The sequence below is a fragment of the Macadamia integrifolia genome, chromosome 1 (assembly GCF_013358625.1).
Source record: "Macadamia integrifolia cultivar HAES 741 chromosome 1, SCU_Mint_v3, whole genome shotgun sequence".
Taxonomy (NCBI): domain Eukaryota; kingdom Viridiplantae; phylum Streptophyta; class Magnoliopsida; order Proteales; family Proteaceae; genus Macadamia; species Macadamia integrifolia.
The window spans coordinates 29,125,477-29,150,166 of record NC_056557.1 but is presented as its reverse complement, the minus strand read 5'-3'; the positions used below and the strand labels follow the sequence as shown (position 1 = coordinate 29,150,166).

Sequence of the window (24,690 nt, the reverse complement as noted above, 5' to 3'; positions counted from 1 at the left end):
CTCTTTTAGGCTTGTCTAATTTTAATTTATTTTATTATTTATTATTTTTTTAAAATTGGTTTGATACTTTGATAAGTCCTTCATTTTCTTTCTAATGGGTTACGCAGGAACTCTTCTCCACTCCCTTTCCTTTCAGGTTGGGATTCGATTCTCTGATTCTCGTGTTGCAACACTTTAAAATCTCTTTCCCTTGAAAATATATTTGTCTCATGAATCATTGATGTCCTTAAGATTCTTTATCATTTTATCTTATTATAATTTCAAGTTTCAACTCCATCCATGAAGTGTAAAGCAAAATCCATGCTTATTTTCCTATCCTTGATTACTTTTTTCCTCAGAAGGGCTTACCAAGAGATCAAATTTCCATCGTTCCAGAAGGGTTTCAATTAGCAAGTGTTTCAAGCTGTTCTATCGCGCAGATTCGCAGAGTTTACTTTGCATTGCTACCCAGAACTTCTGTAAGATACAGAATTCCAACTTTAATGGCGACGCAAGACGAGGGGGCTAAAAGGGTTAGTGGCTCTTCCAAACAAAAGGTTCCACATGTATTGACTGTCGCCGGCTCGGATTCTGGAGCTGGTGCTGGAATTCAAGCTGATCTTAAGGCCTGTGGAGCGCTTGGAGTCTACTGCTCTACTGTTATTACTGCGGTTACTGCACAGAATACGGTTGGGGTTCAGGTTGTATTTTAATCCTACTTTCTTTTGGAATAAGTGATTTAATACATAATGTGATATGATGATTTCTCTAGGTCTATCTGAATTATTGACAGTTTGATGGGTTATCCTTTGATAATTATGGTTAGGGAGTTCATTCGGTGCCAGAGAGCTTTGTTGAAAAACAGTTAAGATCAGTTCTTTCCGATATGGAAGTTGATGTGGTGAGTTTTAAGCTGTACAAAAGGCAATTGGTGATTTCTAGAATTTTAAAATTTTCTCTGCTATAGTATTCTTCTTCAAGAATGCATGTATTTCTCTGTCTCAATAAAAAAGCTGTTCTTCCTTTAAACTTAATTGATTATTTTCAAAATAAAATTATGTCCTCCAAATCAAATATGCTAGATTGACTAGCCCCAAACCCTAAACCCAAACTTATCAACCTACCTACTGGTCCCACCTTCCTTGTAAATCAAAGTTTTTTTATTCTTTTTCTTGGCTACTGTATTGCTTTTGCCATTCAACCCCTTTTTGGGATTACAGTTTTCACTCACTTTTTTTTCCCCTTTTATTAACAAATTCTGAAGGTGGTGTAGTATGAAAATTTCTGCAGAGTCATTTTTACCTCATTCACATTTTGTTTTTCATTTAACATAATATCATGCCATCACTTCCAATACAAAGTAAATAAAAAAATGGCATCTGAGTTTGGTGGAAATTTATTTGGGCTTTTGCCTTCAGCAATTGGCTGTATGAGGTTGATAATTGAAGCCATCTAGGGAAGTTTTCATTGTTTACATGAATTTTTTGGGGTTGTTTCTGGTTAACACGAGCCAGTTTTATGCCTTTAGTCTTACAAACATGCAAACTAGATTAAAAACCTGATGTTTGGTTACGTTTTCTTGGTGTGCAGAAACTCGTTAATATCTGTTTCCTTTGCTGAATACAGTGCTGAATTTCCTTTGATAATGTAATACTTCTACATGGAATGCTCAGGTGAAAACAGGCATGCTTCCGTCTAGTGGGGTGGTCAAAGTTCTAAGCCGTAAACTTAAGGAGTTCCCAGTTCAAGGTGCACAGTTTTATCATAGAAGGGTACCTACCCTATTTTCTTTCCAATCAGTGTCTTTTAAACTGATACGGTCGCTCTTTTGAAGGCAGTTTTAGTGGTTGATCCTGTCATGGTTTCTACAAGTGGAGATTTGCTTGCTGGTCCTTCTGTCCTTGATGCAATTCGGTATTGTAGTCTTTTCTCTCTAAAACTTGTGTGCAAGCTGTTTGCTCTGTAACCAAATAACTGTTTTTGAGTTACTTTCTCATACACTTGTATTCTGATTTTATTCCACTCTGGATGCGATGCTCTTTCGGTGCCACTTGCTGTTTTATTTGTTTGTTTGATTCCCCTCTGCTCCTTTGTTTCCAAGTTAGGTTGTGTATGTGCTTGCTGCTGAATTTAAGTATTTTAGTGTGCAGCTGGGAAAACATGTTCAACTTGTATCTGGACAGACAGAAACTTATTTCTTCCAGTCAACTAAAAGAATCATTCTTTGACTGTTTTTAAGTTTTTCAAGATCCCCCCTTCTAAAGAAGTCATCTTGAAGTTGACCTTTTGAAACAATGTCATAACAGGAGCCATTCACTTATAAGTTGCGACCTTCACTTCCCATGCAGTTATGATTGGCATTATCTTATTTGAAGTATATTTCTTGTATGCATTTTATCGTATTAGGTATCAAAAGCATGTGAAAAATTGTTGAAACTCAAATATTTACATTCTGATGGGAACTGGCTTGCAATATGAGTGCGTAAGTTCAGCCACAAAAGATAAGTGATTTAATAGATTTTCACTAGTTCCTGTTAAAAATATACCAGCAGTGGACCAGAGATGGGATCTAGCTTCAAGCTGAGGATTACAGCTGCATCCTTATTTTTATGTTTGAACTCTATTATTCTATTAAAAAAAAAAAAACTCTACTATTCAATGGATAGATAATCTGATATAATTGGGGAATTATTTCCAATTATGACCTAGTGATCACGGGTTTGAGTTGGAAAACAGCTGCATCCTTATTTTTATGTTTGAACTCTATTATTCTATTAAAAAAAAAAAATCTACTATTCAATGGATAGATAATCTGATATAATTGGGGACTTATTTCCAATTATGACCTAGTGATCATGGGTTTGAGTTGGAAAACAGCCTCTCCAGACCAGGGTAAGGCTGCATATATTATGACCCTCCCCAGACCCCGCAGTGGTGGGAGCCTCGTGCATTGGGTACCCTTTCTTATATTTCCAAGCTTAAAGATCATCTATCTTCCTCTTTGCTAGGGCCAACCATTCTTCCTTTTCTGTCAACATATGGATTACGTTTCAAGAGATCTTTTTGCATGGCTATCACAAATTTGGAATCCTTTTGGTGTAATATCCTGGCCTGCTAAGTAGTCTAACAAGTGCTGTATGTATAAATCATTCTTAAGTATGTTAGATCAGAGTCTACTACTGAAAATTAATGAAAATAACCGCAAAACTAGACTGGAAGATGGACCTGAAACTAATTTCCCAATACTTAAGCTTTTGGAGTAACTAATTTTAATTTTGGAACTTCCCTACTCGAAGTGAGATGTAATCCTACCATAACAGAATGACATACTTTATTGAGCCCCCCTTCTCTATTTTCTTGAGAGAAATTTCTGGAAAATTCATGTGTAGGAATGATTCAGCTCCTTGTGAAGTCCATATCATGTTGTTATAGTGCCAAATATTCTTTCACATCTGAACCCTATAACTCGATCTTCTTATAGCTGTACTTGTATCACTTGAACAACCTGGAAGCATTAGAGAATTCCAAATGCAATTTGTTTTGCATACATAATTCTATTTAATTGTCGTCTTAGTAAAACTTTTGTCTTTGGTACTCTACCAGATAGAAACTAAAGGAGTGGAGCATGGTGCTTGTTATACATGCTAGGTTGTTAGATGTGGAATAAAAAACCATGATACTGTGTTTTGTATTTTGTTTCGTGGAGGGAAGACAAGGAACTCCCCCCCGCCCCCGAAAAAAAAAAAATCATCTCGTATTACTTTATGGGGATCTTACGCATCTTGTTTTCTGGATCCTCTTTTGCAGGGAGGAGCTTCTTCCCATGGCTGATATAGTGACTCCAAATTTGAAAGAGGCATCTGCTTTACTTGGTGGTGTACATCTGGAAACAGTTGCTGACATGCATGCTGCGGCAAAATCCATACAAAGATTGGGTCCACGGTTAGTTCTTCTGTAACGTTTCGGAGTCTTGGTTCTCCTTTAGCTTCATGCTTTCTGAATGATGTAAATGATTGTACATTCTGTTTCTTTTTCTTATGAAAAGATTTCATTAACTTGTCTGATAAAGTTGTGGGGTCACTGTTATATTTTGTCCTCTCTATATGGTTCTCTGTTCCAGATTTCAGATTCTTTTGTTAGGCTCTGTTTTTATTCAGGTATTCAGTAAAATATATGCAAATTGTCAAACAAATTACGTGATTTCACCTGGAAACAAACAGGCTAAAGGTAGAATGTACTTTTCTCTTCAATCCACCCCCTGTTTTAGTGGGATCTCGAGTCCCCAAGTTGTCTAGAAAGTTGTTGGTATGGAACTCCCAGTCCATGCCTAATACATTTATGTCTTTCTTCTTGTCATTCTTCTAGTCCTTTCTATTGTTTGTGGGATCTGACATATATCCCCAGTTTTTTTTTTTTTGGTAGAAAGTAGAAACATATACCCACAATTGAGCAGGATGAAATTCATGCCGTTCACTGGAGAGATACAGACATTAGTCTTGCATTTCTTGTCAACATGGATACAGCTACTTCTAGGGCATGGATTCAAGGGCTGTAATTTTGTTTGTTCATATCAGATACTTCCGTTATTTATTTCTTTTTTTGCTAGAATGATCAAATTAGATGTTGCCTGTCAAATTTGAATTCTTGTGGATACAAGTGAAGAGTTCTAATCTGACATGATATGTACATGTTTCTTCAGAAGTTTTATTTGTCTGATCGACAGTTGTGCCACTTATGAGTCAATTGAGCCATGTGTATCAACTGAATCATTTTTCAAGGACCAAATAATTAGACACTTAAGAATACAGATATATAAATTTTGGAGTGAAGTTGAAGCTGTTAGAGATGTTAGAGATTATGCCTCTAAGGATAGTTTGACACCAAGATTAAACTTGTTCGTTCTGACAAAGGGGGGAGTGTATGATGGTGGTCTTTAGGACTTTTTTTATGGATAGTGGCATTGTCCGTCAGTTGGCTTGTGTTGACACACCCCAACAAAATGGGGTAGCTGAGAGGAAAAATCGCCATTTGATGGAAGTCACTAGGAGTCTTCTATTTGTCATGCATGTTCCTAAAACCTTTTGGTCTGATGCTTTCCTTACTGTTACTTTTTTAATCAACCGTATGCCAACAAAATTTCTTGGTTCTAAACTACGCTTGGAGCATAATCTCTAACATCTCTAACAGAAGCCACATAATAATCCGAAAATTAAACAATTGAGTTTGATTTGTAATGGTAAGTAAATTTTAGTCACAACTAAATTTGATCAGTTATTTCCAAACCTTTTGAAAATAGTTTTCGGTTTGTGATTTTCATATTGTTGGGGGAAATACTTAGCTAATAGTTAATATTTATATCATACGGATGGAGCTTTGAGAAATAGAAAAGAAGTGTTAATTATTAAAAAACAAGAATCAGTGTGGTTTATGTTGACAGCCAACAAGGAGCTTTTGGGGGGGGGGGGGAGGGACTCAGTGGTGGTTGTGGCTCATGCCCCTTGTGCTATAGGCCTATCCAAGTCTGAAGCTGCTGCTCAATTTAGGGTGTGTTTGATTGAAATATTGCATTGTCCACCTTTAATTGATAATGCGTACATCTGGTGAAGCGGACAACATCCGGAAGCATTCAGTGAACGAGTCAAATGCTGTGGCAGGTCTAAAGAAAAGCCCCCGGTTATATTCCAGATTCGCGAATGTTAAGTTGCATTGTTGTCTGGTTGACTTAATGTTCAAATCATTAAATTTTGGTTGCATTAATGGTAAGAAAGATGCTTCTTTAACGGCATATGAAGAGTTGAATCTCTTGTCTATGTCAGTTTGCCTGTTGAGTGGCCATCAAAAAAGCACCTGTGAATGAGGTTGCTTTCTGGAAGAAGGGAAGAAGTTTGGATTAATTATGCTGGGGAAAAAAGATCAGTGAGATCATTTCAGAAGAGCTGAGATTCAGGATAGGAGTAAACATTTGGCAAGTCATCCAATAGGAAGAAAGCATGATCTAATTTGGGGAACTTATGTTTCTACTAGTTAATTGTAAGAAGGTAGATTCTGATGTTTTACTTGGAGAACTTATTTGGATCAAAACTTATATTGATTGACCTGTTAGGAATTAGTGCTATGTCTTTGGAATTTTGTTGCATTCTAACTGTAGTTTTCGCCTAGTTTCAAGTGTGTGGAAGTGCTTAATGACCAATCTGGAAATTCTGAATCCTGCTAATTGACTTGGACTTTTATTGCACATGGTGAGCATGGTTTGAGGATTTGGATTGGCCTGAATTAGTCGGATCGGATCGGTATCGGCCCTGTCCGATCCCGAATCTTGGCCGATACTGTATCGCTGGAACAGTATGGACAAAAGGCAATAAGGTAAAAAGTTGGTTTTTTTTTAAATGACAACCATGGTTATTTCTGTCCGATACAGATTGTTATTGGCCCTGTCCGATACTGAGACCAATTCCATTATCTTAAACCATGGTGGGAGTCTTGAAATGAGGGATTTGATTAGTTGCATTGGATCCATTCCTAGGACATGTTTTCAGTTCTGAAACTTGTAGGTTAACCATATACTTAATGGCTCCCATGACTTCTCTTTTTTGCTTAAGTTGTAGTGCCAAATTATTAAGTGCTTGATAACTTCATTCTTTTGTTTTATATTTGAATCTCTATTTGGAAACACTTTGTTCTGTTGAATCTCAGATGAAAAACATGATGAAGATATTTTGTTGGTTAAACATGGTTGTGGAAGGTTTGGAAGTATCTCTTGCTAATGGTTTGAGCCAGTGATTCACTGGCTTCAAAGCCAATCAGTGGGACTGCTGCCAGTTGATAGGCTTAAATCAAAATAGTAGAATTCTACACAGGATTCTAGCAACAGGAAAATTAGAAAGACACCAACAGTAGGCTGTTGATAGGTTCTGTGAACACCTGAACAGAAAAGATGCCACAGGTTGGAATCTGCCCTCCAATATTTCAATATCTGCGACACTCGATTGTACAGTCTTCTAGGTGTTGGTGTACGATGTCTTGTATTCCGTCACGGTTTAATCCAGGGAGTACTGGTGCAGCTTCTTGAGGGCAATTGGGTACTTTCTGGATTAGGGTTTTTCGCTATATATTTGTAGTGAGAGTTTCTTTCTCTGTAATGCAAGCAATATTGAGAGGTGTGAGGGACGAGCGTTGTAACCCTATTCTTCATTAATAGTGAAGCAGGATCTCATCTCACCGGGGACGTAGGCAATCTTGCCGAACCTCGTAAATCTGTGTGCATTTCTTGTTCTTGTTTTTTCATTATTTTCTGCATCATTTTAGGATTGTGTTTCTACAAATTGGTATCAAAGCTCTAGTTTTCTATTTTCTAGGGTTTTACTATCACGATGGCAGGGAAGGGATCGAATGTCAAGTATGATATCGAGCAGTTCAATGGGAAGAACAATATCACCCTCTGACGTCAAAGGATAAAGTATTTTCTGATACAACAGGGTTTGGCGAAAACATTGTTGGGGAAGTCGAAGAAACCTGCAAAAATTACTGACGAAGATTGGGAAGAGATGGAGGAAAAGGCTGTAAGTGCTATTCGATTAAATCTTTCTGATGATGCTCTACAATATATTATAGGTATCGAATCTGCACCGCAATTATAGGCAAAACTTGAAAGCATCTACATGACGAAGTCCTTAACGAACAAGTTGTTCGTGTAGAAGCAATTGTATTCTCTACAGATGGAGGAATGTACGGATCTATTAGAGCATCTTAACATGTTCAATCAGATCGTAGTAAACTTGCAAATTTGGAGGGTAAGATCGAGGATGAAGACAAGGCGTTACTGTTGCTGTCGTCGGTCCTAGAATCATATGATCACCTGGTAACGACTCTCTTAGACGGGAAGGAGACCCTTGAGATGGATGAAGTCGCGGCTACCCTCCAATGATACAAGGAAGAAGGTCAGTAGTACGAAATCTCAAGGAGAAGGTCTTTTCGGAGGTGACAAGGAGCAGGAAAAAGGGAGATCAAATCAGAAGGGATCTGTGAAGAGTCGATCGAAATCAAAAGGGACAAAGACAAAGGTCTCTTGTTACTATTGCAAGAAGGAATGTCATCTAAAAAGAGAGTGCTTGAAGAGGAAGGCGGAGTTGAAGAAGAAAGGTGTAGATAAGGCATCTGAAAAAGTTAGCGTGACTGACAGTTCAGATGGAGATGATGGAGATGTACTCTCTATATCATTAGGTAAGAATCAACCCTCAGATTCTTGGATTTTAGATTCTGGATGTTCATATCACATATGTCCACATAAGGATTGGTTTGATACATATCAACCATATAATGGTGGGTCTGTCCTAATGGGGAATGATGCTGTATGCAAGACCATTGGGATAGGCACTATCAAAATCAAGATGTTTGATGGGATAGTAAGAACTTTAGCTGATGTGAGACATGTACCAGAATTAAGAAAAAACTTAGTATCTTTGGGGGCACTTGACTCAAATGGTTGCAAGTACATAGCAGAATGTGGAGTTCTCAAAGTTATTAAGGGTGTTTTGGTTGTTATGAAGGGACAACTAACAGGAAACCTATACAGACTCATAGGGAGCACTATTACAGGTGGAGCATCGTGACTATAAATGCAGGATATGATATAGATGATACCTATCTGTGGCATATGCAATTAGAGCATATGGGAGAAAGGATTGATGGAGCTTCATAAAAGGAAACTGTTGAAGGGAGTGAAAACTTGTAAACTGAACTTCTGTAAGTATTGTGTATTTGGGAAACAGTGCAAAGTTAGTTTCAAAACTGCAAAACATAAGAGTAAAGGGGTGCTTGATTATGTACACAGCGTTGTATGGGGTCCTTCAACAACAAAATCTAAAGGTAGGGCAAAATACTTCATGACATTTGTTGATGATTACTCAAGGAAAGTCTGGATCTACTTCATGAAGCATAAAAGTGAAGTGTACACTAAATTTAAGGAATGGAAGGCTGAGGTAGAAAGGAAGACAGGAAAAAATATTAAGTACTTGAGAACAGATAATGGAGGGGAGTACACGTACAAGCCGTTTCTAGAATTGTGCAAAACTGAAGGGATTACACGTCACTTCACAGTTCCAAAGAAACCATAGAAAAATGGTATAGCTGAAAGGATGAACTGAACACTTATAGAAAGAGCTTGGAGTATGAGGCTAAATGCAGGGTTGAGTAAGATTTTGGGCAAAAACAGTGAATATGACATGTTTCCTCATCAACAGGTCTCCATCAAAGACGATTGATTGCAAAATTCCCGAAGAGGTATGGACAGCAAAACCAATAGATTATTCTTTTTTAAAAATATTTGGTTGCCCAGCCTATGCGTATGTTGAGAGTGAGCAGCGTTCCAAGTTAGACTCAAAGTCTAAGCACTGTATCTTTCTTGGTTTTAAGAAAGACGTAAAGGGATTCAAGTTGTGGGATCTAAGTTCACAAAAAGTTATGGTTAGCAAGGACGTTGTGTTTGATGAGTCTCATATGGTGAAGTCAAATTGCAATTCACACGCAGTTGATAAAATTAAAGAAGGTTCTATTATGCATGTGGAGTTTGGTGAGTCAGAAACAACAAGAGAGAATGAGTCTTCTAGTGATTTACTAGGACAATAAGAAGCAATAGAAGTTCCCTATACTGTGGAAAAGGGTAAAGGGAACTGTACTCATAAAGCACCTGTGAGATACGGGTTTGAGGACATGGTTGCCTATGCCCTCATTGTAGGTACAGGTGATCCATCTTCCTACCATGATGCTTTGAGTGATACACATCATGATAAATGGATGGTAGCTATGATGGAGGAAATGGAGTCCCTACAGAAGAACAAGACTTGGGAGATTATGGAAAAACCCAAGGGAAGAAAAATCATTGGGTGTAAATGGGTCTTTCGTAAGAAAAAGGCAGCATCTGAGAAAGAGCGTGAAAGGTATAAGGTCAGACTTGTAGCCAAGGGCTATGCACAGAAGGAGGGGATAGACTACACTGAAATATTCTCTCCAGTGGTAAAACACACTTCGATCCGGGTACTACTTGCCTTGGTGGCCATGTATGATTTGGAGCTTGAACAACTTGATGTGAAGACTGGATTTCTTCATAGTGACTTGGAGGAACAGATTTACATGGAACAGCCTGAAGGTTTCAAGGTGCAGGGAAAGGAAGATCATGTTTGTCTGCTTAAGAGGTTGCTTTATGGTCTTAATCAATCTTCTAGGCAGTGGTACAAGCTTTTTGATTCCCACATGATGAAGATTGGCTACACAAGAAGTGAGTATGATAGTTGTGTTTATTATAAAGTGTCAAATGATAATTCTATTATTTTGTTGATGCTTTATGTTGATGACATGCTCATTGCTGCAAAGAACAAACATGATATAATCTCTTTGAAGTCTTTGTTGAGTGCTGAATTTGAGATGAAGGATCTTGGTGCTGCTAAGAAGATCCTTGGCATGGAAATCCTTAGAGATAGAAATGCAGGTAAACTTTGGGTAACTCAGAAGAGGTATATTGGAAAGGTACTAGAGCGTTTCAACATGGAAAAGGGTAAGCCGTTTAGCACTCCGTTAGCTAGCCACTTCAAGTTATCTGAAAGAGAATGCCCTATAACACATGAGGAGGTGGAGCATATGTCTCAGGTCCCCTATGCTAGCACAATTGGGAGATGTATGCTATGGTTTGTAACATGCCAGATTTGTCTCATGCAATCTGTGTTATTAGCAGATACATGAGTAATCCAGGGAAGGAGCATTGGAATGCAATTAAGTGGATTTTCAGATATTTGAGCAAGACTAAAGATATGGGTGTTATGTTCAGTGGCAAGGGAAGTTCCACAAAATTGGCGGGTTATGTTGATTCTGACTATGCTGGTGATTTAAACAAGAGGTCTACTACAGAGTATATATTTATATTGGCTGGTGGACCTATATCATGGAGGGCAATGCTTCAATCTATAGTTGCATTGTCCACTACAGAGGCAGAGTACATGGCGGCAGTTGAGGTTGCCAAGGAAGGAGTTTGATTGGCTGGACTGGTTCGTGAGTTGGGGTTGGAGCAAGGAGGTACAGTGTTACATTGTGACAGTCAGAGTGCCATACATCTTGCAAAGAATCATGTATTTCATGTAAGGACCAAGTATATTGATATGAGATTTCACAAGATCAGGGAGCTTGTGTCAGAAGGCAGTATTTACTTGAGAAAAATTCATACAGATCTCAATCCTGCAGATATGTTTACCAAGCCAGTTACTACAGAGAAGTTCGAGTCTTGTTTGGACTTGGTTAATATTACTCATTGTTGAAGATGAGGGACGCACCAAACAAGTGCGGGTTTGTACCTCTGATGAGGTACGAGGATGAAGACGTCTACATGTTATCTTTACAGGAGGCTCGATAGAATTCAAGCCAAGGTGGAGATTGTTGGTGTACAATGTCTTGTATTCTGTCACAGTTTAATCCAGGGAGCACTGGTGCAGCGCCTCTACAGGCAGGATGACGGTCCTACTAGCCGGTTAGTGGGCCGTGGGGGTTGCAAGGGGTGTAAGGGGCACAGTCCCTCGCTCGAATTTTTTATTTGAGGGCAATTGTGTACTTTCTGGATTAGGGTTTTATGCTATATAATTGTAACGATGGTTTCTTTTTCTGTAATGCAAGCAATATTGAGAGGTGTGAGGGACGAGCGTTGTAACTCTATTCTCCATTGATAGTGAAGCAGGATCTCATCTCATTGGGGACGTAGGCAATCTTGCCGAATCTCATAAATCTGTGTGCATTGCTTGATCTTGTTTTTCCATTATCTTCTGCATCGTTTTAGGGTTGCGTTTCTACACTAGGGCTTCTTCCAACAGAAAAAATGATGGAGAATAGTGATTCGTTTTGCTCCCAGTACCAGGTTATTGCAGAATATATCAAAAAAATAGAACAAAGGATTGAAGTGAGGAAGAAGATAGATGGAGAAGGGGGATCGGTTGGGTCGAGTCTCTCACTCTTCCTTTGTGCATCTCACCCACAAGGTCTCTCACCTCACATAGGACTCTTTCCTATACAGCCTCAAATAGCCATTGGAATAACCAACGCTTTCTTTTTTTTTTTCTTCATCAAATCATTAGAGGTAGACAAAGTTGTTAGGCGACGCCTTTGTGGCCAGGCGCCTTAGTCAACTTGCTCGCCTAAGCGGGCACCTTGGTCGCCTTGTTTTTTTACCCTCTCCAACACCTTGGCTCGCCTATGCTCTACGACAACTATGGCTTGTGATCGGCCTTTGTTCTTTATTTATAAAGTAAGGCAATTACAATCAAAACTCTCCATGCGTGAATGGAGGTCTAAAAATAGAAGCAAACTGAATGGAAACTAATCCTAGATTGCTTTCTAAAACTGATTACATCATATACAACTGAATAAATCATAAAATTGAAACAAAGACCAATTAAAATCCATCTAATAAAATTACAGATGAATCTATGGTAGCCAGTCCTCCACGCAAAGCAAGTAATCTTTGACTGATCTCCATGCTAGCTGGCCGTGGGGCCCACACAATCTGGAATCAATCTCCCTAGAAGTTAGCTTATTCAAGCTGTCCATAGGCAAGCAATTTCTTTCCCAAAAAGGTCACACACAGCTGGATGAAATCTGATCTCTTAAACCTCCTATGATATGCTCCTCAAAATCTGACCCACGAACCGGACCACACCTGACCAGGCAGTCTCTCGCAGCAGTTGAATCCCACAGCTGACTGGACTGGTTTTGGCCTTGTTCCTGCGATCTACATCAATCCCATTATGTAGTTCCTCCTTTTAGGTTCTTGGGCTCAGAATGTTGCTGTTTTGGCTGGGCCTTATGCTGTGTAACTATAGCTATTATTTTGCAATAAATTTTACTGTTATATATATATATATATATAATCTACCATGAAAATAGTTTTTTCTTAAACCAACAAATTTTCTTCCTCTACAGAACTGTACTTGTCAAGGGTGGTGACCTCCCAGATTCTTCAGATGCTGTTGATATATTCTTTGATGGTATGCTTATTGTATTAGTTGAATTCTTATGCAGCAGTACTTTGCTTGCTTTCAAGTTTTGAAAATGAGAGTTTTTGCAACCTCGACTAGATTCACTGTATTGTTCACACAGGAGAAAATTTTCATGAGCTGTCTGCATCACGTGTAAAAACTCGTAACACTCATGGAACCGGTTGTACCTTGGCCTCATGTATAGCGGCTGAGGTAGCAAAAGGCTTTTCAATCCTACATGCTGTCAAGGTACTTTCTTATGTGCATTCTGACTTCCAGATATGTTGTAATACTTTAATGATTGCAAAATTGCAAATTTTGTTTTTCCACTGTTGGCCTTCCATTTCATCTAGGATTAGTAGGGTCCTGTTTAGAAGTTCCTGAATGCTGGTTAATGCATAAAATGAGTGTATCTCTTATGAATTTATTAATTTGATTTGCAAGACTAGGGAGGATAGAATTAGAAACAAAAAACATTGAGGGAACTTAAGAGCTGCACCTATATTTGACAAGGAGCGAAGGTGATTGAGTTGGTTTAGATGAATGCACTGTAAGAAGGAATCACATGGTGGAAATTGGTGTGGTAAATGGAAAAATGGCCTTGGTGAATTGGTGAAAAAGGCCATGAGTGCATATGTGTAAAGAGCTGCCATGGCTTTTGTTAGATCAAACACCAAGAAGCACGAAAATAAAGAGACAATAGATCCGCATGACACAGAGATTTAACGAGGTTCACACACCAGAGTGGTGCGCTATGTCCTCGGGCGAAGAAGAAGATGTTTCACTAGGCAGAAGAGAGATTACACCCAAACAGCGGTGAGAAAACTCGCCTTGAAACCCTAGCTCGAAAAACCCTAAAATACAATGACTTTCTCAACAAACAGCAGTACATTATATATATTCCAAGTCACGGGTTGACCCATTGGGTCGTGGGTTGACCCATCAGGTCACGGTTGATCTAGTCGAACCATACCTCGCACCCCCATACGAGATCAGTGATGGGCTCCGGGCTTGGGCCTATCGGCCTAACCCCTCTGCTTCCATCATAGATCTCAGAAAACTTCCCATTCGGGTCGCTGCCAAAATATGTCGGATCATGTCAATCTTTAAAACGGGTCAAGAATTCTAGACAAACTTAACAAATCTCCACCTTGGCTTGAATTCTCCTCCAACAAATAAACAAATAGCTAATATCTTCATCTTCTCCAATAACCCTCCAAAGGGCTGAACTCAAATACGGTAAACACCAAGTAAGTTCCAGCAATGCTCGAACTTACCAACACACAAAGGCTTAGTCAACATATCAGCTAGATTGTCTTCAGTGCCAATCTTTAACACTTGAATATTACCTTGAGCAATTTTCTCTTTTATGAAATGATACCGAACATCAATGTGCTCATGATACATTGGATCTTTAGTCAAGTGAATAGCACTCTGGCTATCACAATGGACAACAGTCACCCCATGATCCATGCTGAGTTCTCCCAACAAACCTCTAAGCCAAATAGCTTCTTTAATTGCCTCAGTCACTGCCATATACTCTGCTTCAGTAGTAGATAATGCAACTGTAGCCTGTAATGGAGCTTTCCAATTAATTGTACTTCCTCAAAGAGTAAATACATAGCCTGTGAGTGACCTCCTCTTGTCAAGATCACCTGTATAATCTGAATCAACATAACCAGATAAACTATCACCATTCCTCCCAAACTCCAAACAAACACTAGAGGTCCCTTTCAAGTACCTAAGTATCCACTTCACTACTTCCCAATGAGCTTTACCTGGACATGGCAAATATCTGCTCACCACACTGACAGCTTGTGAAATGTCAGGACGAGTGCAAACCATAGCATACATAACAAAGCCAACTGCACTAGAGTATGAAACACGTGACATGTACTCCACCTCTTCATCCGTCTTAGGTGATAGAGCAATTGAAAGTCTAAAATGAGATGTAAGAGGAGTAGTTACAGGTTTGGCATCTTTCATGCCAAAACGATTCAATACCTTCACAGTGTACTGTTGAGATAGCCACAGCTTCCCTGCTTTTCTATCCCTCTTGATCTCCATACCAAGGATCTTCCTTGCTGCCCCCAAATCTTTCATCTCAAATTCAGAACTTAATTGTTCCTTCAACCTATTGACCTCATTCCTATCTTTTGCTGCAATCAACATATCATCAACATAAAGCAACAAATATATGAATGACCCATCAAAGAGAAATAAACATAACAGTCATATTGATACCTGGAGTATCCAAAACTAGCCATAACTGAATCAAACCTTTTATACCACTGTCTAGGAGACTGTTTCAAACCATATAGGGACTTCTTCAACAAGCATACATGGTCCTCCTTACCTTCAATAACAAACCCTTCAGGTTGATGCATATAAATCTCTTCTTCTAGTTCACCATGCAAGAATGTTGTTTTCACATCAAGTTGCTCTAACTCCAAATCATGCATAGTGACTAAAGCAAGTAGGACACAAATAGAACTATGCTTAACAACAGGTGAGAAAACATCATTAAAATCAATTCCTTGTACCTGACTGTAGCCCTTTGCAACCAAACGTGCCTTGTACCTAGCATCTTCAACACCTGAGGCAGATTCCTTCTTCTTGAAGACCCATTTGCAACCAACAATTTTCTTCCCTGTTCTAGACTTGACAAGCTCCCAAGTCTGATTTTTATGAAGAGATTCCATCTCCTCATTCATGGCAATCAACCATTTTGTAGAATCAATTGAAGTAACAGCTTCAGAATATGTTGTAGGCTCACTATTTTCAATTGTATCTGCAATAGACAATGCATAAGCAACAAATTCAGCATGCCCATACTTTTGTGGTTGTCTAATATTCCTCATTGGTTTATCCTTGGCAATGTTGTACCGCTCTTCTTCTTGATTCTTTTGATCATTTCCTTCAGTGAAAGTAGGCAGCTGAACTGAAGTAGATTGTGTTTTGTTTGAAGATGAACCAACAATTTCAAACTCCATCTTCTCTCTAGATTTTTCTTGACCTTCATCACAATGAACAGGAGCTTCTTTCCTAGGATGCAACATAGCAGATTTATCAAAAGTAACATCTCTGCCAATAAGAAATTTTGAAGACTTTGGATCAGGACATCACAACCTGTATCCTTTCACTCCAGATTCATACCCAAGAAAAATGCATTTCTTAGCCCTAGGTTCCAACTTTCCTTCATTTACATGTGCATAAGCAAGACATCCAAATACTTTTAAATTTGAGTAGTCTGCAGGTTTACCTGACCAAACTTCTTCTGGAGACTTGCACTCAATAGCTGTGCAAGGAGATCGATTCACCAACAAGGTTGCTGTGTTAACTGCTTTTGCCGTGAACTCCTTGCCCAATCCTGCGTTTGATAACATACACCTTGCCTTTTCTAACAAGGTTCTATTCATACGCTCTGCCAATCCATTCTACTGGGGTGTTTTAACAACTGTATGGTGTCTTGCAATACCTTGATTTTTTCAGAACTCATTAAAGTCACCTTCACAAAACTCTAGGCCATTATCGGTTCTCAACCTTTTAATTTGTTTCCCGGCTTGCTTCTCAAGTAAATTCTTCCATTGTTTGAAAGTGACAAATATTTCATTTTTGTGCTTCAAGAAATAGACCCAAATCTTCCTAGAGAAATCATCAATGAAAGTAAGAAAGTACCTTGCACCAGCCCCCTTTGAAGCAATCCTGGAAGGCCCCCATAGGTCTGAATGAATGTAGTCCAAAGTTCCCTTGGTCCTGTGAATAGCAGTACTGAAACTAACTCTTTTCTGCTTCCCAAACACACAATGCTCACAGAACTCCATTGCTCCTGTACTCTGACCACACAACAAGCCCCTTTTACTTAATGATGTCATCCCTCTTTCACTCATATGGCCTAACCTCACGTGCCATAAATTTGTGACATCTGATTCAGACATAGATGATGAAGCTGCTGCAACAGACCTAGTGACTATAGTACCCTGCAACAGATACAAATTGCCAACCTTGATTCCTTTCATTAACAATAGAACACCCTTGCTGATCTTCATGACTCCACCTTCAGCTGTATACTTGCACCCATTTGAATCAAGAATGCCTAAACTGATGAGATTCTTCTTCAAATCAGGGACATTCCTAACATTAGACAAGGTTCTGACAATGCCATCATACATCTTGATATTGATCGTTCCCATTCCAATAGTCTTACAAGAAGCATTATTTCCCATCAACACAACTCCACCTCGAACTGATTCGCATGTGGAGAACCGTTCACGATTGGGACACATGGTAGGAACAACGAGAGTCAAGAATCCATTCATCCTGTGATCTAACTTTGTCATCAGTCACCAAAAGCATATCAGACTCACTCTCATCTTCAGCAATACTAGCTTCTGTAGAATCATCTCTTTTCTGTTGATTTTGAGCACCACCACCTGCCTTCTGCTTATTTAAAAGCTTATAACATTCAGATTTAATATGCCCATTTTTTTTACAGTAATTGCAGGTCAAATTCTTGTGCTTAGATTTTGATCTAACCTTCTTTTTGTCACCATCTGAACCCCTTTCATTCGTTCTCCCTCTAGCTACCAAACCAACACCATCAGATTTATTGGTAGGTGTCAACTCATCATCAATCTTCTGTTTGCTTTGCAGATTCGTTTTGACATCCTCAATAGAGATTGTCTCTCTACCATAAATCTTGGTATTCCTAAAATGCTTATAAGATGGAGGCAAATCTTCATCGTCTATTTTAACATCTATCATTTTCAAATCAGTAACAATAGAATTGAACTCAAATGTGTGGGATTTAATAGAAGTACCTTCACCCATATGAAGGGTATACAGTTGTTGCTTCAATCTCTACCTCACCAAATCTCAACCAATTTGGTGAGGTAGAGATTCTCTAACTTCACTTATAATTCTGCAGCCATTTTTTCTAAGAGAACTTCCTGTAGAACATCATTCGAAAGACACAACTGAATAGCTGAAAGGGCTTTATCATCCAAATCGCTCCAATCATCATCGGACATAGTTGCAGGTTTCTTCACCTTCCCAAATAGGGTGTTCTTCAAACCTTGTTGCGTGAGAACAGCCATCATTTGAACCTGCTATAAACTAAAACTGATGTTGCCATCGAACCTATCAATATCGTATTTCGTTGAAGTCATGGATCGAAGTAACCCAAAGCTCTGATACCAGTTTGTTAGATCAAACATCAAGAAACACGAAAAATAAAGAGACAATAGATCCGCACGACACAGAGATTTAACGAGGTTCACACACCAGGGTGGTGTGCTACGTCCTTGGGCAAAGAAGATGTTTCACTATGCAGAAGAGAGAGTACACCCAAGCAAAGGCGAGAAAACTCGCCCTGAAACCCTAGCTCGGAAAACCCCAAAATACAATTACTTTCTCAACAAGCAACAGTACATTATATATATTCCAAGTTGCGGGTCGACCCATCGGGACGCGGTCGATCCGGTCGAACCATACCCCACACCCCCATACGAGATCAATGATGGGCTCCGGGCTTGGGCCTATCGGCCCAACCCCTCTGCTTCCATCACAAATCTCAAAAAAACTTCCCATTCGGGTCGCTGCCAAAATATGTCGGATCGGGTCAATCTTCAAAACGGGTCAAGAATTCCAGACAAACTTAACAGCTTTAAATAGAACATAATATCAGAACTGATTTCATTTCACTGGCTCAAAATAGGACAAGGGTTAATTGATTTGCACTGATCAACTCATGACTCAACAGCAAGGATTTAAAGATCAGTAATGGAGGATGGATAGTCCCAGACTGACTCATTTCGCATCCTTCTGGATCTTTCCAGATTGCTCAGGACCATCTGGAGTGTTCTTATCTGATACTTCTCTGGATTGGCCAATATGAACAAGCTGATACCAATCTTTAAAACCATTGTCAACAGAGTGGCTCCAATAGGAAATGAGTTTAAGGAGAATAGTTTGAAGTGATATCAACATTTGCAAAGGAAGTTATTCAGTCCACTGGTGAGGAGGAGGAATATGATGCAAATTGGAGATGTGAGGGCTAGACTGAAAATGACTTGAAAAGATGGTAAGAGTAGATATGAATAGCTTTGGGTTGACAACAAACATGGCTTTAAACTGAGTTGAATGGTGAAACAGGATCCCCATATCCCCATTTAGTTGGGAGAAGGCTTAGTCCAGTTGGTTTGACTGCTGTTTAAAAAGAAATGTCTGATGTGTAGATAAGAATTTCTCTTACATTTGTGAAGAAGGCAGATGAAGTATGGATTTATTGGGCAACTAAGCAGGAAAAGTGATAAGAGGAACTGCTTTTTATAGGTCAAATCATGAGAAGAAAAGACAAAGCCTTCTAAGATTGCCATGTACAGTATCACTTCTGATTTTGCTAGAGTGATTTTTTTGGGAAGCACTTCTTTTGATTTGTAGAGGTGAGCGTCACAGTAAATAAACACTTTCCATAATTGATTCCAACCACCACCACCACCCACCACCCCACCCCGACCAAAAAAAAAAAAAAAAAAAAGAGGAAATTATTCTTAGGATGAGAAGCAAAAAAAATTCACTCCTATAAAAGAGCTAAAAGTCATAGAATCCAATTTTTGGTAAATGCAGTTATTGTCAGTTGTTCTAAAGAATCAAAATCCCTTCAAATCATCAAGAGACTGTTACAATCGCTTGTCCCAAAAGCTGAGCTGTTAAGTAAGGGCCATAACAATGTTCACAACAACACGCCACCCCCTGGCACATGCAGGCCCACACACGGCTCTGTATGTGGCACTAAGGGGGCACAACATGTAGGGGCGCCATAGTTAGGAGAATGGAAATGGAAATAAACTTTTTCAGGATGGACGCCTAAAACAGAAAAAAAAAAAAAAAAAAAAAAGGGGGGGATGGTCAAAAGATCTGTCAAAATTCTTGAAAAATAAAAAAACAGGAAAGAAAGAAAAGAAAAACGGATAGCACAGGTTTTGAATGTTTAAATTTTAGCAATACGGTATAAAAAAAAGGCAGTATACACGCATAAATTGGTATATAATTACCTGAATACCCCACACATTCTCATGAGAAACAACACTACATAAGTGCTTACTTGAGACTGTCCTTTGAACTCTTAGATTGGAATATATGATGTCATTAAAAGAGGATTCTGATCCAACAGTTGGAAGGAGGCCTCCATGTATGCTCAATAATTTTGGCTGGTAATAATTACAAATTTACAATCTGGTGCATTGGGATTTGGGAGTGTGTATTGACCGTAGGAAAAAAATATTACAAGCCGACTCTAATACCATGTTACAACTGCTTTTATCCCAAAAGCTCGAGCTGTTAAGTAAGGGCCACAACAATTTATATCGACACACAACAGAGACTATATCAAATTTCTCTAAGATAATGGACATGAAGAAAACTTTCCTTTATCCCGATTTTCTTTCTTGATCTGTGAAGGCCATCTTATTGATGAATAATTGTCCAGTTGGCTCTTTCATCCTTCGGTAAGGAGATGAAATGCTTTGTTGGTCAAACCTGCATATTCAGTTTGTTACTAGCTGCCAAGGTGTAATATTCTTTCTGCCTAGATTTAAGGGACTTTATTTGTTATTTTTGTTATTTCGTGCACAATCATATATCTGTTTGCTTCTGTGAATAATATTTGTTATTTGATTACTTTGTCAAATGGGCAATGCAACCATCTTGAGAATTCTACTTATTTTGCAGATTGCTAAACGTTTTGTTGAGACTGCCCTTGATTATAGCAAAGACCTTCCCATTGGAAATGGGCCACAAGGTCCATTTGATCACCTATTCAAGCTTAGCAGCAATGGCAATTCCTATAGGATACAGGGGTTCAATCCAAATGATCTCTTCGTATATGCTGTTACAGATTCAGGGATGAATAATAAGTGGGGCCGGTCCATTTCTGATGCTGTTAAAGCTGCCATTGAAGGAGGTGCTACTATCATCCAGCTGAGGTTAGTCCAGGCAGGCTAGGGAGTTACAAGAGCCCATTCAGAAGAGTTTGACCACTCAGTCCTTAAATCTGTTCCACCTGGAATTCAATTCAGCCTGAGGCCTACCTGAATCCAATTTGAGCCTATTGGGACTGAAAAGCTTAACTTCTAAGGAACTTTAATTGCAATTCACAGTATCACTTAAAACATAAACTTAGTAGATATAATCCCTCTTTCCCACCAAGACTGGCCTCTTTGAAGAAGGGGGAAAGGAAGGAAGAGGGAGGGGGACTAAAAGGAAAAGAAAGCACCTTTTGAGGTGACTGCTGCTCATGTCATGCATTAACATCTCACTTATCAAAACTCATTTTCCAGCAATTCCCCATGTAATATAGATGCTCAGAAGGTTAATGATTACACCATGAAAAGAGAATTGTAGAAACATGAACAAGTTCCATATCTTGACTTTTAGAATGGATTTTCAACCCAAAAAAAGGGTAGTTTTTTTTTGGATAGGAGTAAGTAGTGAAATAGAAATTATTATAAATTGTATCTTTCATGTTTAGAATATTGCCTGTTTGTAGTCATGTGCCTAAATTTTTTTTTAGGTCCTCAAAAATTTTAGTTTGGGATTGAAAACTGTACAAGTGAATAACAGGGCTTGTGTTGGGACTGTGGCAATCATTTACAGCCCTTCAAAAACTTTTAGTACCAGACATAATTATATAAATATTTGTATGCACGGATGCATGTGTGTGTGCGTGCTTGTGTGTGTATGTGTGTGGGTGTGGGTGTGGGTGTAGTGAATAACAGGACTTGTGTTGGGATTGTGGCAATCATTTACAGCCCTTCAAAAACTTTTAGTACCAGACATAATTATATAAATATTTGTATGCACGGATGCATGTGTGTGTGCGTGCGTGTGGGTGTGGGTGTGGGTGTGGGTGTGTGTTTGTGTGTGTGTGAGTGTGTGTGTGTGAGAGAGAGAGAGAGAGAGAGAGAGAGAGAGAATTGTATTTATCATGGGTATATGTATACACTCTTTTCACATGAAAGACATTGGACACAATTGTATTTATCTTAATGGGGTGGTTTTTTCAATGATTAAAGGACATTTGGGGTTTTATATTAATTTACTATTTTTAGTGAATAATGATATACAGTTTTTAACAGGAAAACGCTACAGACATGCACTAATGTCAAGGATTAAAGTATCGGTATTGATCGTCGTATCGGTCGGTTAAAATTAAGATACGTATCGGAGGGTATCGTATCGTATCGGAGATACACTAAGATACGCTAAAGATACACACATAAATGGATAGGAAACATTTTTTTAAACACTTTTGCATAAAGAATTTGTTAAAAAAAACTATTGATAACATGTATTATGCATAAACACTAAATTGAGGGTATCGTACTAAGAATTCAAGGTCTGTAGTTGTCCCATAAATGTAAAATCCTTGTTCCCAACCTTGATTTCTACTTTAGTTAGAAAGAAATATGGCGGCTGACAGCAACTTTGGAACAAAAACCCTTCAAAAAATCGTTTTTTTTTTCTGAAAAATTACCCATATTGGCCATTATATGACCGTAGCGCCGATACGTATCGATACTCACCGATACGTGCTGATATATACCGATACGTGCCGATCGATACATACCGATACTCATCGATACGTACCAATACATACTGAAACATACATTTTACCTCAATTTTATATTTTTCATAGAGTCGTATCGAGGCATGTCGTATCGTATCGATGTGTATTAGTGGTGTATTGATGCATATCGGTATGTATTGTAGGATATATATCGATACGAAATGATTTAAAAAATTCAATGTATCGTATCGGCGTGTATCGTATCGACCGACTAAATTTAAGATACGTATCGGAGGGTATCGTATCGGTATCGGAGATACTTAAAACCATGCGTCCTTAGCACTTCCCTTTATAAGAAAAGTACTAGTATCTGTTTCTTCTTTGAATACAGTAGGGATGTTAGCAATGGGATTATATAATGTTGAAGATGTTATTTCTTAGCCTGCAGATAGAGTACATAGTTCCATATAAACTGTAGTGATAAAACTATGGGTGCATAATAACCTAATTCATATGCATATTTTACTGTGGCTGTTGATTTCCTATTCTATATTTAATGCACTGATATTTTCATTTGTCTAACACATTTGTTTAGATGAAAGTGTATATTCAAAATTCATGTTTCAAATTATTCTTAGTTAAGTTTATTTTTGATTTCTCTGCTTTTTCTCTCTGATATTTGTATGATATTGTACATCAGAAAACAAATCTCCATACATCAAAGATATTATTTTCTTATAAACTAAAGATGTACCTCTTGTTAGCAAGCTCTACTTAATTCAGGCAATATAATCTTAGAACAATCTTAGACTGTTTACCCAAGTATTCTAAAGTAGAAATTACTCAACAGAGTGACATATAGTGCTTCCATGTAGATTTTTTTTCGGGGGTTGTGTTTGGGGTTGGAGAGTCAACTGATTCCTCTGTAAGTTCAACATACTGGATTGCTAGCTTAGTAGTACATTCAATTTTGCAGAGAAAAGAAGGCTGAAACGCGGGACTTCATTGACGCAGCCAAGACATGTAAAGAAATATCCCATTCCTATGGAGTACCTTTGCTGATCAATGACCGAGTGGATGTAGCTCTTGCCATTGATGCTGATGGTGTGCACGTTGGACAGTCGGACATGCCAGCACATGTTGCCCGCAGACTTCTAGGCCCTGAAAAGATCATTGGTGTCTCATGCAAAACCCCAGAGCAAGCCCAACAAGCATGGTCTGATGGAGCTGATTATATTGGCTGTGGAGGTGTCTTTCCAACATCCACAAAACCGGACAATCTCACTATTGGTTTGGATGGTTTAAAAACTCTGTGTTTATCCTCCAAATTACCTGTTGTCGCCATTGGAGGTATTGGTCTTAGAAATGCACTTGCTGTTATGGAGATTGATGCATCTAATCTCAAAGGTGTTGCTGTTGTTTCTGCTTTGTTTGATCGCGAATGTATCGCCAGTGACACCAGAAAGTTGCATTCATTGCTAATGAGTGCTAAGCCAAGGTCGAAGTGAATCAGCGCATGCGGCTGATAATATGTTTAATTCCGGAGAAAAATAAGTAGGCTGAAGAGCATTGTTATATCAATTGAGAGAGCTGACAACGGAACACTGGAATAACTCAAGAAATGAGCTTCGATAATTTGATTGTAAATTTTTTATTTTTTATTTTTTTATTTTTTTTTGAAAGCACTATAAACAGAGTTGTTTGTGCAGACTTGCTTCTTGATTTTAAATTGTACTCATTCTTCCAATGGATTGGAGAGAGAACACTGGATACCCAAAAGGGGTAAAAAAGGGGATCCTTCTATATGATTAGGGTTCGAGTATTGGTAATTTGGTACCCACCAGAATATGATTAAAGGTGTACTTACTTCTTTAAAGTTGTATCGTATATTTGTATGAAGGGAAAAAGGATTTTACCCAAAAAAACATGGAAGGGAAAAAGGAAAAAGATTCTAAATAGCAGGTTTTGCAACTTAGCTATAGAACTTGGTTTTCTTGTTTCTGTTTTGGATGAGTTTAACTTGGTCCGTAGAGGAGGAAATTGTTGATGTGAGTCATGTTACCCTATGATTGGGCTTTAGGTTCATGATGTAGCTCCAACATCCTATTGTTCATGATCACAAATGCCTTTATT

General features: G+C 38.6%; 1 protein-coding gene across 2 annotated transcripts; it reads left to right on the top strand.

Moving 5' to 3' along the window:
- LOC122083374 (thiamine biosynthetic bifunctional enzyme TH1, chloroplastic) lies at window positions 1–24,362 on the top strand. 2 transcript variants are annotated; one of them, XM_042651159.1, is made up of 11 exons: window positions 1–136; window positions 339–680; window positions 806–880; window positions 1,653–1,728; window positions 1,818–1,893; window positions 3,787–3,921; window positions 12,934–12,998; window positions 13,111–13,238; window positions 20,721–20,790; window positions 20,887–20,974; window positions 23,534–24,362. In XM_042651159.1, the coding sequence occupies exons 1-11, from the start codon at window positions 95–97 to the stop codon at window positions 24,063–24,065; spliced, it is 1,629 nt and encodes a 542-aa protein (XP_042507093.1). In that variant the 5' UTR covers window positions 1–94; the 3' UTR covers window positions 24,066–24,362. The 2 variants fall into 2 exon arrangements, with proteins under 2 accessions (XP_042507093.1, XP_042507084.1); XM_042651150.1 differs by having other exon boundaries at window positions 20,721–20,974.
- Window positions 24,363–24,690: the final 328 nt, after the last annotated feature.

Excerpts from the sequence above, each read along its gene's own strand:
- LOC122083374 (XM_042651150.1), top strand. The coding sequence starts at position 95 with ATGGGTTACGCAGGAACTCTTCTCCACTCCCTTTCCTTTCAG. Across the intron at positions 12,999-13,110 it reads TGTTGATATATTCTTTGATG|GAGAAAATTTTCATGAGCTG; the intron begins GTATGCTTATTG and ends TTGTTCACACAG. Across the intron at positions 13,239-20,720 it reads CAATCCTACATGCTGTCAAG|ATTGCTAAACGTTTTGTTGA; the intron begins GTACTTTCTTAT and ends CTTATTTTGCAG.